The sequence below is a fragment of the Rattus norvegicus genome, chromosome 8 (genome assembly GCF_021556685.1).
Source record: "Rattus norvegicus strain SHRSP/BbbUtx chromosome 8, alternate assembly SHRSP_T2T, whole genome shotgun sequence".
NCBI lineage: Eukaryota > Metazoa > Chordata > Mammalia > Rodentia > Muridae > Rattus > Rattus norvegicus.
Window position 1 is genome coordinate 126,966,167 of NC_141541.1, and position 14,605 is coordinate 126,980,771.

Sequence of the window (14,605 nt, forward strand, 5' to 3'; positions counted from 1 at the left end):
TGACGGACAGCTAGGTGACTGGCCAGAGAGAAGGAAATGGTGGTAACTGGATGATGGGATGGATGGGTTGGGGGACTTCGGGGTGCATCCTGAGGCCCTTGGCTGACTCACCACAAGGTTGCCAATGACCATGACGAGCAGGAAGACCAGCAAGCACAGCGACTGCCCAGACACCTCCATGCAGTCCCACATGGTCTCGATCCACTCCCCACAGAGGATGCGGAAGATGATGAGGAAGGCGTGGAAAAAGTCCATCATGTGCCAGCGGGGCAGCAGGCCGGAGTCGCTGATGCGGTGCCTCAGCTCCGAGTAGTTCTTGCCGAAGAGCTGCATGCCCACCACGGCGAAGATGAAGACGATGATGGCCAGCACCAGGGTCAGGTTCCCCAGGGCGCCCACGGAGTTCCCGATGATCTTGATGAGCGTGTTCAGGGTGGGCCAGGACTTGGCCAGCTTGAAGACCCGCAGCTGAAGGAGGGAGAGGAGGTGTCTTTGTGGTAGACCTGGGTTGCTGTTTCTCAAGGACACTGTAATGTCCCCAGCTCTTGCCCGAAAGCCCTGGGAGGCCTGTTCTCCTAACGCACACCCCAATTAGTTTCTCTTAGGGAATTCCTGTTAGATTTCGGCACAGTCTGCGGAAAGCCTGCTGGGCTCCAGTCTGAGCCCTTAGCCCACTTAGCCCTTAGCCCTTTCTCTGCCCCACACTAAACCTCCTACCTGTTACTCTCATCTCCAGGAGCTTCCTAGTGCATTCTCCCAGCCTGGTGTGTCTTTCCTTTCTTGGAACTGTTCCCATCAGATACTTTAGGCCAGCATAGGCCATTTGACTCACCAGTTACCGCCATCTTTCGTCTCGCAAGCACAGAGAAAGATGGCGGGTACTTCCTATTTATTGCACACCCAGGCTGTCCCTGCTTAGGATGGATTGACTTAATCTCAATTTCTGATAACCACGTAAGGTTGGCATGGTTACTGCCCTCCTTTGGTCCTCAAAGGAAAAGTGACTCTAAGTCCTGTGGCTCACAGGAATGGGACCAAGATTAGAGCTTAGATTCTGGGGTTTCCTGCTGCTCCCACATACCCCACGAGAACCGCCACATTCCTCTAGGTTACTATCCCTGATCATACCACCAGTCCCAAGTGGACCTCAGGCATTCTGAGCTCCAAATCCACAGGGCAGATTCGGTGACATCTGAGACCCACCGAATCTGCCTCTGCAGTGTCAAAAGATCCTGGGTAATTTAAGCACTTGCAAGTTTAAAAAAATGCAATGTCCTGAGTGGGTCACCCATAGACCTGGGTGTGCCTATTAGCTTATGGCTTTATCTCCTGAGTTCTGTCTCTCATCTGTGAGCTGGGGATGTCTTAACACGCACCCCACTCCTGGTTCCTGTTGGGACTAGGGAGGTACATGAAAGGCTATGAAACTGTCAGCTGTCTCCCCCCCCCCCCGAGGAATGCCCACCTCCACCTGTCATCCCCACACTGGGGCAGGCACCCAGGAACACTTATCAGTGTCTTGACCTCACCAGGACATGACAGAGCAGAGCAAAAGTATCTGGACAGTGGCTGTAGAGAGGTGTTTCAAGCCCCCACCCCCCTCTGCAGTGGGTCCAGGCAGATACCAGACGGAAGGAACGTAGCACAGACAAGTTGCCCATGCGGGACAGCCCCAGCTCCATGAGACTGAGGATGACGATGATGCTGTCGAAGATATTCCAGCCCTGCTGGAAGTAGTAGTAGGGGTCAAGGGCGATGATCTTGAAGGTCATCTCCGCTGTGAAGATTCCCGTGAAGACCTGAAGAAGAGAGAAGGAGTCGGTGGGGCCTGAAGACCCTGGGCAGCAAGCACCATGCTTCCTGACTCTTGCCTTGCCAGTGTCTTCCCCAGGGCCTCTTGGCGACTGGCTAGGCTCATCGGCTCAGAAAAACCTGTATTCATCACAGGCTCTGCAGAAGGAGGGTCTAACAGCCACCTGCAGGGGCAGCTGGGGCAGCCATAGCATCCTTATACAGCTCCAGAGCTCCTGGCCTTTGCTTCTGCTTCTCCCCAGGTTTCCACCTTTCTCCTCAGAAAGCACCCTTACCCGCAGAGCCATCTCCCCAGCCCATGTGTATTTAAGAAAACTCATCCAAAAGCCAGACAGTATCACTGTCCCCATTTCACAGGTAAGGACATCGAGGCACCGAGAGATGAAGCAGCTGTCTAGGGTCACACAGTTAGAGAGCTCAAGAGCCTGTTGAAAGCCATTGTCACAGGTTGGCCCGACCGCTGGCCTGCAGCCCACATGTGGCTAAGGCCCAACATGAGTAAACTTAAAAGTTGAAATTAAACTTTTTTTTTAATTTCCTAGTTCTTGAGTGTGAGCTTCCTAGATGATAATGTCATGCTGCAATGTCTAAGGCTGGATGCGCTCTCCCAGAGACATTCCTGAGGGAAGGAACAATGTGGCCGATTTCCCAGGTTTGTTGACTTGTGACAAAACAACCCAACGTTGGCTTCTGCAGCTCCAAATACAGGAGCCTGTGGTGTTGGCAGGCAGCCATGACCACCCAATGTCCTACCGGCATGATCCCCAGAGGAAGGTATATCTGCTGAGGGTAGGGGCAGCTTGGTCATGGTAAGGAGCTGGTGGTTGGCCCAAGGAGGCACTCAGGAGCTTCTGGAAGGGGAGGGTGTTAGGTGGCACACCCTGGGAACTGTACCAGGCCTGTAGCAGACATGGAGACATAGGGGTCAGCATGGGTACTGTGCGGTTAGCCGGCCTGGGTACCCTCAGGAACGCTGCCAAAGCAGAGACCACATGGCCTTTTGTCTCTGTTCAGATGGCACTCTGAGGAAGTGGGCTCTGGTCCCATCCTCACTGCTTAGACAGTGGAGTTTGGAGTTTGAGAGATGATTCTATTGTTAAAAGCACAGATTGAAGGTTGGGGATTTAGCTCAGTGGTAGAGCGCTTGCCTGGCAAGCGCAAGGCCCTGGGTTCAGTCCCCAGCTCCGGAAAAAAAAAAAAAAAAAAAGCACAGATTGCTCTTCCAGAGTATCCAGTTCAATTCCCAGCACCCACATGGCAGCTTACAACTGGCTATAACACCAGGTCCGTGTGTGTGTGTGTGTGTGTGTGTGTGTATGTATGTGTTGCCCTCTAGTGGCCTCCTTGGGCACTGCGCACACATGGCACACATACAGACATACAGATAAAACACTCATACACTGGGGCTGGGGATTTAGCTCAGTGGTAGAGCGCTTACCTAGGAAGCTCAAGGCCCTGGGTTCGGTCCCCAGCTCCGAAAAAAAGAACCAAAAAAAAAAAAACAAAAACAAAAACAAAAAAAAACAAAAACACTCATACACAATGAAGAATCTTTTTTTTTTTACAAGGGTGGGGGGTCCTTTTGAGATAAGGTTTCACGGAGCCCAGACGGGTCTCAATCCTGACTCTTCTTGACCGTGGTGTTTATCTTTCATGAGACTACACAATGCACAGTGTAAACCCTGGCTGAACAGGTGACACCGTGACTCCTTCCCATGCTAATTAAATACAGCTTACAGCTCCCTTTGTTTTTCTAGTATTGTTATTAGCATCTGTGGCACATCCTGCAGCAGGGATGTGCCACACCATTTCAACCAATTCTCGACCGCAGGCAATCTCCTCTAGAAGGACTGTCACAGTAAGTACCATTTTGCAGACATATTGTTCAATTTGGACCGGTGTCAATGGCCATGGGTGGGGACTCTGATATGGTTAACTGGTCCCCAGAGACAGATTTGAACCAACTCCACGGGCAGTGTGTGACAACTGCCTCCCTCTAATGCTAATCCTGTGTTTCTGCCCCTCACATGCAGCTGTTTTATCAGCCATTCCTTTATCTCTGTGCTTCTTCTCTTGCCAAACTGCTGTTCACAGTCATAGTTGACCGTCCCATTACAGCATTTGCTCGTTTTTGAATTGTATATAAACATACCTTTTAGATTAGGGATGTTATCTCCCAATCTACTATACGTACTGCTGTTATCGTTTGTTTATTTTTATTTTTTAAGTCAAGAAATAACTTAGAAGCTGGGTATGATAGTTCATGCCCATAACCCCAGAACTGGGGAGTAGAGGCAGGAGGATCTGGCATTCAAGGTCATGCTTAGCTTTAAAGGGAGTTCAAGGCCAGCCAGGTACATGAGACCCTGCCTCAAACAAAGCAATAACATGTTAACGTCTTTCTTATTTGCTTCCAGTGCTGGTTTTTGGTTTGTTTTTGTTTTTGAGTCAGGGTTTTCTGTGTAGCCTTGGCTGTCCTGGAATTCACTCTGTAGACCGGGCTGGCCTTCAACTCACAGCTCCCCCTGCCTCTGCCTCCTGAGTGCTGGGATTAAAGCCAATGCTTTAATTTAACAGCCAATGCTGTTTTATTCACTCTCACAAGATGGCGGTGGTAGAAGTAGTAGACTGAACCTGTATTTGCGGTACACTACAGTGGGCACTCTAGTGTTCCTCATACTTTCCACCATTTAATCCTCACAGGAACCCTGTGTGATATGTATGTTTGCTGTTTCCCCTGTTATAAATAAACAAACAGATATAGAGAGGTTAAGCCATTGGCCCGAATGGCAGCTCCCACTGTGGTTTTGCCTCCTATCTCCCACCACAGGTAACTTACAAAACCGTTCATGGTGCTGCAGTTCCTTCAAGGCTATCGCTACCCCAAATCTGATGTGTAGCGTCTATCCATGTCCCTACATACCAAACGCACAAGAACAATAGGTAATGGTTGTCTGACTTCTCTCCACAGCGGACCGTGACTTGGAAGTGTAAGCCAAAGAAACCCTTTCCTTCTTGTCGGTGGTTTGAAAGAGAAATGTCCCTCATGGGCTCCTGTATTAAATGTTTGGCCCTCCGTTGGTGGGGCTCTTTGGTAAGGTTAGGAGATGGAGCAGGGAGGAAATGCATCTGTGGGGGTGGGCTTTGAGGGCTTGTCACAGGGCCCCATGGCAGTTCTCTTCTATCCTGTTTGGGGATAGAAATGGGATCTCTCAGCTCCCTGCTCCTGCCACCAAGGCCTTTCCTTCCTTTATGAACACCTAACCTGCAGGAATCGTAAGCCCAAACAAACTCCCTGAAGTTCCTTCTGGTCTGAGTTGTTTCCACTCCACAGCAACAGAGTGAAACCGGGAATGACCATGACCGTCCATGCTGTAAACTTTAAAGAAGTTTTTATCATAGTTAATTGTCAAAACCAAGTCCTCAGCCTCCTGTTAGTGAGCGCGGCCTGACAGAGGGACCCAGGTCAAGTTTTTCCCGGTGTAGATTACCAGTTCCTCCCAGGATCCTCTGTGGAGCAGTTCACTCAGCCTTTGCTCATGGATTATAGTGCTGTTGCCAATTCTCCAACAGGATTGCTTTACTCCTAATATTGCTGTCTTGCAGCTCTGACCACATTTTATAGATGCCATAACTTTTTGGGGTTTTATAATATATCTTAATAGATGGTAGAGAACTTCCACCTTTCCCCCAAGACTGTTTGTCTATCTGTCTGTCTGTCTCTGTGTGTGTGTGTGTGTGTGTGAGAGAGAGAGAGAGAGAGAGAGAGAGAGAGAGAGAGAGAGAAGGAGGAGGAGGAAGAGGAGGAGGAGGAAGAAGAAGAGGAGGAGAAGGGAGGGGAAGAAAGAGGGAGGGAGGGAGGGTGGGAGAGAGAGAGAACGCACAGGCACATGTGTGCATGCAGGTGCCTGCTGAGAGCAGGAGGAGTCTGCAGCTTCAGGCGGTAGTGAGCTACCACCTGGGAATTGAACCCAGATCCTCTGCAAGAGCAGCAAGTTCTCTTAGCCACTGAGCCACCTCTCCAACCCCAACCCAACCTTCACAATGGGAGGCTTTTCGAGCTATCTTCTCCTCAATATTGCCTTTGATTATGCAATGGTCTGAGCGGTTTAATCGGCCAGCCTCCTCTTTTATGGAATCTGCCTGAAGAGTCTGCCGCCGCGCCAAGAGTTACCTACCTGTGTTTATTTTGGTAGTTTTGATTCTTTACATTAATATTTAAGCCACTTGGACTATATTAAATCCAAGAAAACCAAAGCCTTTCATATCAGCAATAACGCTATCCAAACAGCACGAAACGCAGCTGTTACCAGTGACGAACATCGGTTTAGTACAGCTGTCAGTCACGTGCTGACAGTTTGGGAGAGCAGGTAAGTTCTCCATCACATCCGACCACTGCCCAGTCCAGCCCAGCAAACTACTCTTTATGTCCTGCAATGGCCATCCGATGGGCATGTAACATCTGCAGAGGAGACTGCATGCCGAGATGTACCAAAGACCACTCAATAAATATCCCCCGGCTGCACCACGAGACGCCACACGTTAGATGTACCTCCCCCTTGATTTACAAGAAGGAAAAGTACAGGAATAGCTAAATGGGCTTAAACGACTGTAAAAATGTTGAATAAATTCTGCAAATGACCACTTAAAGTCCCGGGTTTATAAAAGGCAGTTAAGGAAGAAAATATCCACAGCTCACAGTGTGTGTGAGGTCTACGTGCCCGTGTGAGCCATCGGAGCAGCTGGGTCTGAGAGAGGGCCAGGTCTGCTGTGAGACAGACCTGAGATCCAGCCAGGGTCCTCCCCACTGGCTGGCACAGTGAGCCTAGGGGCTCTGGCCAGCTCTGCTGAGGACCTCTAGAGAGGTTGGCAGTGTCCACGTGCCAGCACACAGTAGATGCATGGCTGATTCCACTCCCCCCATGCCACCCCTCCTGCCTCAGTCTCTCTGTCTGCAAAATGGAGATGTGGGGTCAGTCTGTCTAATAACAACTACTACAGCCATCATGTATGCTGATGGCTTGTTGTTCGTGCAAGTTGGAGGGAAGCACGGTACAGGGATTATCTTATTCAGCCTCATTAGCTTCTGATGAAGTTCATATTGTCTGATTCTTGCATTTATTAAATTCAGCAAATACTCATCGTGCCAATTACCAGGATTAAGTCATGCTTGCTTGAGGTTCACAGTCAGTAAGAGCTGAGTCAGAATTCAAACCTGGTTCTGCATGTCCGTGACTGACTAAGCACACTCAGCTATCCATCGGCTATCTACCCGCCCACGGGCTGCCATCTCTACCCGCCCACAGGCCCCTACAGTCCATCCACACATCCATCCTCTTTTCTTCCTCCTCTATATAGCCACCAATCCATCCACCCATCCATCCACCCACCCATCCATCCACCCACCCATCAATCCATCCTCCCAACCATCCATCCACCCATCCATCCACCCACCCACCCACCCATCCATCCATCTACCCACCCATCCACCCACCCACCCATCCATCCATCTATCCACCCACCCATCCACCCATCAATCCATCCTCCCATCCATCCATCCACCCATCAATCCATCCTCCCACCCATCCTCCCACCCATCCATCCACCCACCCATCCATCCACCCACCCACCCATCCATCCACCCACCCATCCATCAATCCATCCTCCCACCCATCCTCCCACCCATCCATCCATCTACCCACCCACCCACCCACCCATCCATCCATCTATCCATCCACCCATCCATCCACCCACCCATCCATCAATCCATCCTCCCACCCATCCTCCCACCCATCCTCCCACCCATCCTCCCACCCATCCATCCATCAATCCATCCACCCACCCACACACCCATCCATCCATCCACCCACCCACCCATCCATCTACCCACCCATCCATCCATCAATCCATCCATCCACCCACCCATCAATCCATCCACCCACCCATCCACCCACCCATCCATCAATCCACCCACCCACTCATCCATCCATTCATCCATCCACCCACCCATCTATTCACCCACCCATCCACCCACCCACCCATCCATCATCCATCCACCCATCCATCCATCTATCCATCTACCCACCCACCCACCCACCCATCCATCCATCCATCCACCCATCCTGCTCCCACTCTCTGCTGCCCTCTAATCATCTGCTCACCATCACCGACAGATCCAACTATCTTTCCTTCCGTCCTTCTATCTCTCTCCCAATCTAATTATTGATGCACTCACCCATCCGCCTCTCATCCCATTACCTCTAATCATTTGTCTATCTTTTTATCCTTCCTTTCTTCTCTCCCCAATTATCCATCTGTCCATCCTTCTAGTCTTACTCCTCTCTAATCATCCTCCCACCATCCATTCATTCTTCCATCCTCCCACCCACCTCTCATCCACCCTCCAACCCATCCCCCCACTCGCCCATTTGTCTCTCACTCTCCTCCATACTTAATACACCCACCATCCCTCTTTTGTTCTGTTCTTTATTGGATCATCCATCCCTTTATCTTTCATGAATTCTAATCATCCACTCATCTCTCTATTCTTCCCTTCTCTCCTCTGCCCACTCACTCACCCCTCCTTTTCCGCATTCAGCATCCAGTGCAATCCCCGCCCTGCAGAGCAGCCCCTTCCTTTCTGTGCTTCCCTCCTGCGTTTGCTCACCCCTGGCTGGTCTCCACGCATTTCAGACGCGCCCACTCACTTTTGTTGTCAGCATTTGAGCATGTCCACAAGCTTCAACCCCATCCTCCCACTCAAATCGATACTTTTGCTCCTTAAAACCAGACTCCAAAACTCCCTCCTCCAAGGTGTCTCCAGGACCGCTCCCTAGAAAAGCCCCTTCGATGTTCAGAATCCCCTCCCTTTGAGAGCCATGCCCTTCAGGGATGCCTACTTAAGAGCCGATGGCAGGCGGTCCTTACCAGGTTTCCGACCTGCAGCATCTCCTCAAACTCTGCCGTCATGTTGTAATGCTCCAGAGCCATGAAGAGCGTATTGAGCACGATGCACATGGTGATAGTGAGGTCGGCAAATGGGTCCATGACCACAAACTTCACCTTCTGCTTGATGGACATCCAGAGTGGACAGCACTCCCAGATGAGGTAGTGCTGGGCAAAGCGGTTCCAGCATGGTGGACACTTCCGATGGGACTCCTCCAACTCTGGGGACAGCCAGGGGGTTAACTAGGTTTATCCACCAAGTCTGGTGGCGTTCTAGAAAGGTCTTGTGACTCGAGTGGGGTTGGGAGGAGGTTAGCAGGGGGCTAAGCGGCTGTGGCACGCTGAGGGAAGGATAGGGAAGTGGGTGGCCTGTGTTTCAGCTCTTCACTCTGGAGATGTGGGAGGAAAGGGCTGCAGAGATAAGAAACTAAGGTGGATGTGGGGAAAGGAGACTATGACAGAGTAGGCCAGTGTAGGTTTATGTAGACAACTCCATCCCACAGATATGGGTGCTCTCTGAGCGGGGCAGGTTGCAAGTGAGGGCAGGGAGTAGAACAGCCAAGTTCTGATGTGAGAGTACACAGGGGAGTCTGAGGTGAGGTGCTGGGATAGGGTATGAAACACAAGCATGAACACCTGAGGCAGGATGACACAAGACATGGTGCCCAGTTGGCTTGGAGGGTGTGTGGAGTTGCCTAGGGTGGAGGCAGCTGGTATGCATCCAGGATTGCTGTAATAGTCTACGTGGATGTGGACATGTCTGACGACAGGCTAGTACAGGAAGGGCAGGCAGGAAGAGACAGGGTGGCTTTGGACAGACTGAGGCGTGCTTGGGAGAGGGGTGGATGAGGTGGGGGTAGTCCAGGATAGATGTGGGGGTACCTGGGGAAGGAGAAGCAGAAGCAGAGAGGAGACCAGAGAACAGGCAAAGACATTCACAGCCGGAAGAAGAGACACCTGGAGGAGGTATCGGGGGTCCAGGGGTGAGGGCAGACAAGATGTTGAGATGTTGAGGCTGGAATGGAGGTTAAATGGGGAGGGAAGAGCGAAGGACACCAACCTTCCAGGGCGCTGGTGAGGACACTGACAGCGCTGAGTGCCCGTTGCCGTGCTCCGGGCTCCTCAAAACCATCTGCACACGGAGCCTGAGGTGTCAGCATCTGGGGCCCACCGGGCTCCTCTGACGGAGTGGTCTGCGTGCAACCAGGAGACATGCGTCAGGCACCCGGGAGGGGCTCAGGCTGGGGAGGACTCAGGACGAGTGGAAGTCTTGTTCCTGTGTTTTCGCTCTTTAATTTTAAAATTGCATTCACTCATTTATCCATTCATTCTTGTGGGTGTGTGCACATGCAGAGGTCAGAGGTCGACCAGCAGGTGTCAGCTGTCTCCCGCCATGTGTGTCTCAGGGATTGAATGCAGGTTGTAAATGTTGGTTGGCAGCTGCAATCTTTGCCCGCTTAACCATCCACTGACCCGCCTATCTATCTATCTATCTATCTATCTATCTATCTATCTATCTATCTATCTATCTACCTACCTACCTACCTACCTACCTACCTACCTATCTATTTTTGAGACAGGGTCTCATGTAGCCGGGCTGGCTTTGAACTTGACATGTGTCTGAGGATGACTTTGAACTCCTGATCCTTCTATCCTTACTTCCTACACCAGGGGTTACAGGTGTGTGTCACCATATCTAGTTCATGCTCTGCTGGGGATCGAGCCCAGGACTTCATGCATGCTAGGCAAGCATTCTGACCGCTCTCCCTATGGAGCTACAACATAGTCCTGAGGATGGAGGTATTGCTGGGATAAGGAATGCTGCACTCGGAGAACCAACCCTTCTCCAGCTGATAGCTCTCCCCCCCACCCCCGATCCTTGCTCCTTCCGTCCACCACCATCTCCTTCCTTCGGTGTTCTCAGTGTACACACACCACACAAGCCCCTCCAGGACCAGCATGCCACAAGTGTCAGTCCGCACAGCAATGATCCTAATCAAAGCTCTGTATTGTCAAGGACAGAAAGAGACTGAAAAGGTCTGACATGCCCTAGGATGGCATTCACAGAAACACGAAACCAGCACAGTGCCCGGATGAGACCGGTGGCAGCCGCATCATATGGAGATGTGCCTGGGTCTAAACCAGAAGATTTTAATTTTTAATGATTGTATTTCATATGCATGAGTGTTCTGCCTGCGTGTATATGTCGGTGCACCGTGTGTGTGTGCGCGTGTGTGTGCTGGGTGTCCGTAAACACTAGACGAGGACATCGGATCCCTGGAACTGGGGTGGTCGACAGTTGTGAGCCTCCACGTGGGTGCTGGGACTCAAACTCTGGTCCTCTGGAAGAGCGGCCAGTGCTCGGAACCACTGAGCCATCTCTCCAGCCCCTACTTAGAATTTTTAAATGGTCCTGAGATCCCTTGTCTTGCAATCTACCCTCATAAACACTTTTATACACACACCCAAGATGCAGAGAGGCACGGTCCTTCGAGCGCACTGTTCCTAGTAACTAAACGAACCGACCAGCCAATGGAAGATTACTAAAATCCATCATGGCTCCAGCCCAACCCTGAACTCTGACACAGACAACAGTGAGGAGCTGATCTGGGTACATGCCCAGGAGGACATGTACCGAGAGCAAGACAAAGGTTTGGAGAATGAACACCCAGTTGTCAAAGTGCTGATACTTGTGGAACTGGGGCCTGAGCAGAGTGGAAAGTGACAGACAGGTCCCTGCTCACTTTATGAGCTTCAGTGTAGTCAGTAGTCGCTGAGTTGACTGCTGGCTAAGGGGCGGGGCCGGCACTCCCTAGGCTCCTCCCACCCTCCACCCCCCCCCCCCCCCCCCCCCCCCCCGCTGACTGGGGCCCTGTGTACCCAGCACAGGGCTCTGTTTGCAGACTAGAAATGGGCTCACAGGGGACCAGCAGGGAGTGGGGAAGGCATTCCCAGGGGCTTCTGCCTGGCTAATCTCTTTGACTTTTCAAATGTCTCCATCTTGGACGGCTAATTCCTTTAACCTTACAAACGACTCCGCCTCGGCCTGCTAATCCCTTTAAAGTTACAAATGGGCCCTGCAGAAGTGAGAATGGGTGAAGTCAGAGTTCCCGGTAATGAAGTGTGTGAACTTGGATTCCTCCCGACATGTGCAGCACAATGAGATGATTTTCTCCCTAATGGGATTAGGAAATTCTATTAGCGCTCCAGCTCTGCCTGCCTGAGGCTGGGGCTCCAGAGCCAGACTGGAAACCAGATACCCCACCCTCCAGGTGACCGGTCCTGAAGGACCCAGATGTCTCCGCAACCCTTAGGGGTCTTGAAGTTCCTCCCCTCACTCCCTATGTAGGGCTTGGACTCTTGGCGAAGCATCCCAGAAGCCTTTGCTCACGCGTGTCAACAGCACACAGTAACGGTAACCAGTAACATGCTCAAGCGGCCAGATCTGGCCTAAGCCCTGGACCTGTTTCAGCTCCCTTGGTCCCACTACCACCTGCTGACGTACGTGTTAAATCTGATTTCCACTTTGCAGGAAATTGAGGCTCGGATGATTAACCCATATAAAGACCCACAGCTAGTGGCCATGTGGACCGGGCCCTCCACCTTCCTGACCAACATCCCATCGTCCTGTGGTTTCCCCATCGTTGTATCCTGCCTGTGTACGTGTGAGCGACACATTCAGGCCTTTCCTGAGCGGGCTTTTCAGGCACTGGTATGAGGAGTTGCAGGGGCCGACCGGGCAGTCACCAGTGTGCCACGAAAGACCTTCCGTGACTGTGACCACCTTGCTGACAACAGCTCATTTGGCTGCCTCCATTCCAGCCTCACTGCCCTCACGGTGCCATAAGCCAGACAGGCTCTTCCCCAGGCTGTCTGCCCTTTTGCCGTGTGTGGCGCACTTTGGCATGGAAAGCATGGTACTGTGACATTTTTAATAGTGCCGATTATGTTCCTGTATGTCTTTGGCCCTGCCTACACTGGCCACGTTGGGTAATTCTCTCCTATTCTACAGATGAGGCACTTAAAATCCAGAGGAGCAAAAACACGTGCCAAGAGTGGTCACGCTGCGATCTAGAATCCATACCTAGGCTAATGTCCGGAGCTTGGGCACTAACCACTCTACCCACCAGCCCTGCCAGACGTAGAAAACCACCCTGGCTCCTCTTCTTGTGGTTGCTGCTTAAATGCCTCTACTCTTCCTGCTCCCCACTCCCAGCACTTACTATTTTGGCTGGCATGGAGTTACAAGTTAGTAAAGTAGTGGACTGTTTCCTACTCACTGAGTGAGTGCTGTCTAGAATCCTCTGTGGGGCCCCTTTGCGACCTAGCCCTGGTCCCAGGCTTGCCTGGATGTCTTGTTCCTGTCCCGCTGATGCAGAAGGTACATGACACAGCGCACGGGGTCTGGGACACTGCTCTACTGTGGCACCTTGGCACTGACTCTGCATCAGGTGTGAAACCTGACTCCTTCCCTCACTTCTACACCACACATGTTTACATAGACACTTTTCTTTCGGTCTTCTCCTTTTTTCTCTTGACTTGTCTGCCTGCCCAGTTGGCACGGAAGCTATAAGGGAAGAGATGTTCTGGGAATGGAGCACACGCTAGATGCTCGATCAACCTTCAGCAGGCAGTTTTGAGGATGGTACCTATCACCAGTTTGGGAGACAGATCTGGGCTGGTGCTCGTAGGCCGGGGGGCTGGCTCACCGTGTCTGGGGGTCGGTCCAGCACCATAGGGCGGAGAAGGTAGCTCCCTGGGGAGGTGGCCTCTGCGTCACCTGCCCCCAGCAAGGAAACCACCCCATTGCAGTCCACGGTGCTGTTCCTTTTGCCATTGAGAACGTAACCGGGAGCTGAGGCTCCAGGGCCGGGCTGTCCTTGGGCGCTGGGATGGCGCAGGGGCCAGGGTACCAGCAGCGATGTGCGGTGGCTCTCGCTCTCCCCCGCAGTGCTGTTCTCGTCATCTGCGAAGTCCGCCTCAGAGCCTTGGTCCCGTCTTCGGAACGTGAAAATGCTCCCTCGGCTCGAGCGGGGCCTCATGGATGTCCGGCTGAGCCCATGGGTGAGGCTGAGCTGATTCTGAGGGCACAGGGATGGTGCGTGACCCACAGGGCTCAAACTCTGCTTCGGCCAAACTATCATGGTTGGTGTCAGCCCAGTTCATGTTCTGAGGGCACCGAGGCTTCTGCTGGCCACAAGAGCCTGGGAGGGCTGAGGTAGGGACTTAGGAAGAGATGGGGTGTCCCCTGTATCTTGTGGGATCTCTGCTCATTTCATCCCTGTATCTCTGGGTTTGACTCTGAAGCTGCTCTGGGCCTGGAGGGGGCCTTGGCTGGGCAGGAGAGCTAGGATCAGCACTTGGGCCCCTTTCACCCCACCCCACAAGCCCCCACTCCCAGTGCTGGTCCCCATACTTGAGGACTAGTTCCAGGTAGGAGGAGCATTAACACATAAATCCACCCTAACTCTCCCCCACTTTAAGAATGACTACAGGAAACTGAAAGGGATGGGAGGGGTCCAAGCCTGTCTTTTGTGGAGATTAAGCTTAGGGCTGTGGCCACACGGGGGGGCGGGGCCCACCATGATGGGCTCTGCAGAGGCCAGAACCACATCGGGATTACCAATGCTCTGGGACCATCTTCTGAGTCCGACTTGGGGAGCCTGTCATCCCCACCATCCTCTGTCCCCGAAGATAGTCGTTTCCTCCTTTTGCTCTTTCTCTCATGGTTGGTTACTGGGGCCAAAGGAGACATCTCCAGAGAGCTACGGGACACGGTATCCACACCCCTGATGGTGAGAGCCTGGTAAAGGATGGAGAAAGGGTGTTTGGTCATGGAGAAACTCTG

General features: G+C 52.2%; 1 protein-coding gene across 10 annotated transcripts in view; it reads right to left on the reverse strand.

Moving 5' to 3' along the window:
- Scn5a (sodium voltage-gated channel alpha subunit 5) overlaps positions 1-14,605 on the reverse strand; it is a 97,683-nt gene that overhangs the window by 37,009 nt on the left and 46,069 nt on the right. For all 10 annotated transcript variants that reach the window (XR_015626386.1, NM_001160162.3, NM_013125.4 and 7 more), the window contains 6 exon segments: positions 14,381-14,560; positions 13,467-13,838; positions 9,818-9,950; positions 8,740-8,978; positions 1,626-1,799; positions 112-468 (listed from right to left, as the gene is read on the reverse strand). Coding sequence is in view for 9 of the 10 variants with exons in the window: in NM_001160162.3 (NP_001153634.2) it covers positions 112-468; positions 1,626-1,799; positions 8,740-8,978; positions 9,818-9,950; positions 13,467-13,838; positions 14,381-14,560 (1,455 nt within the window). In the remaining variant the exon portion in view is untranslated.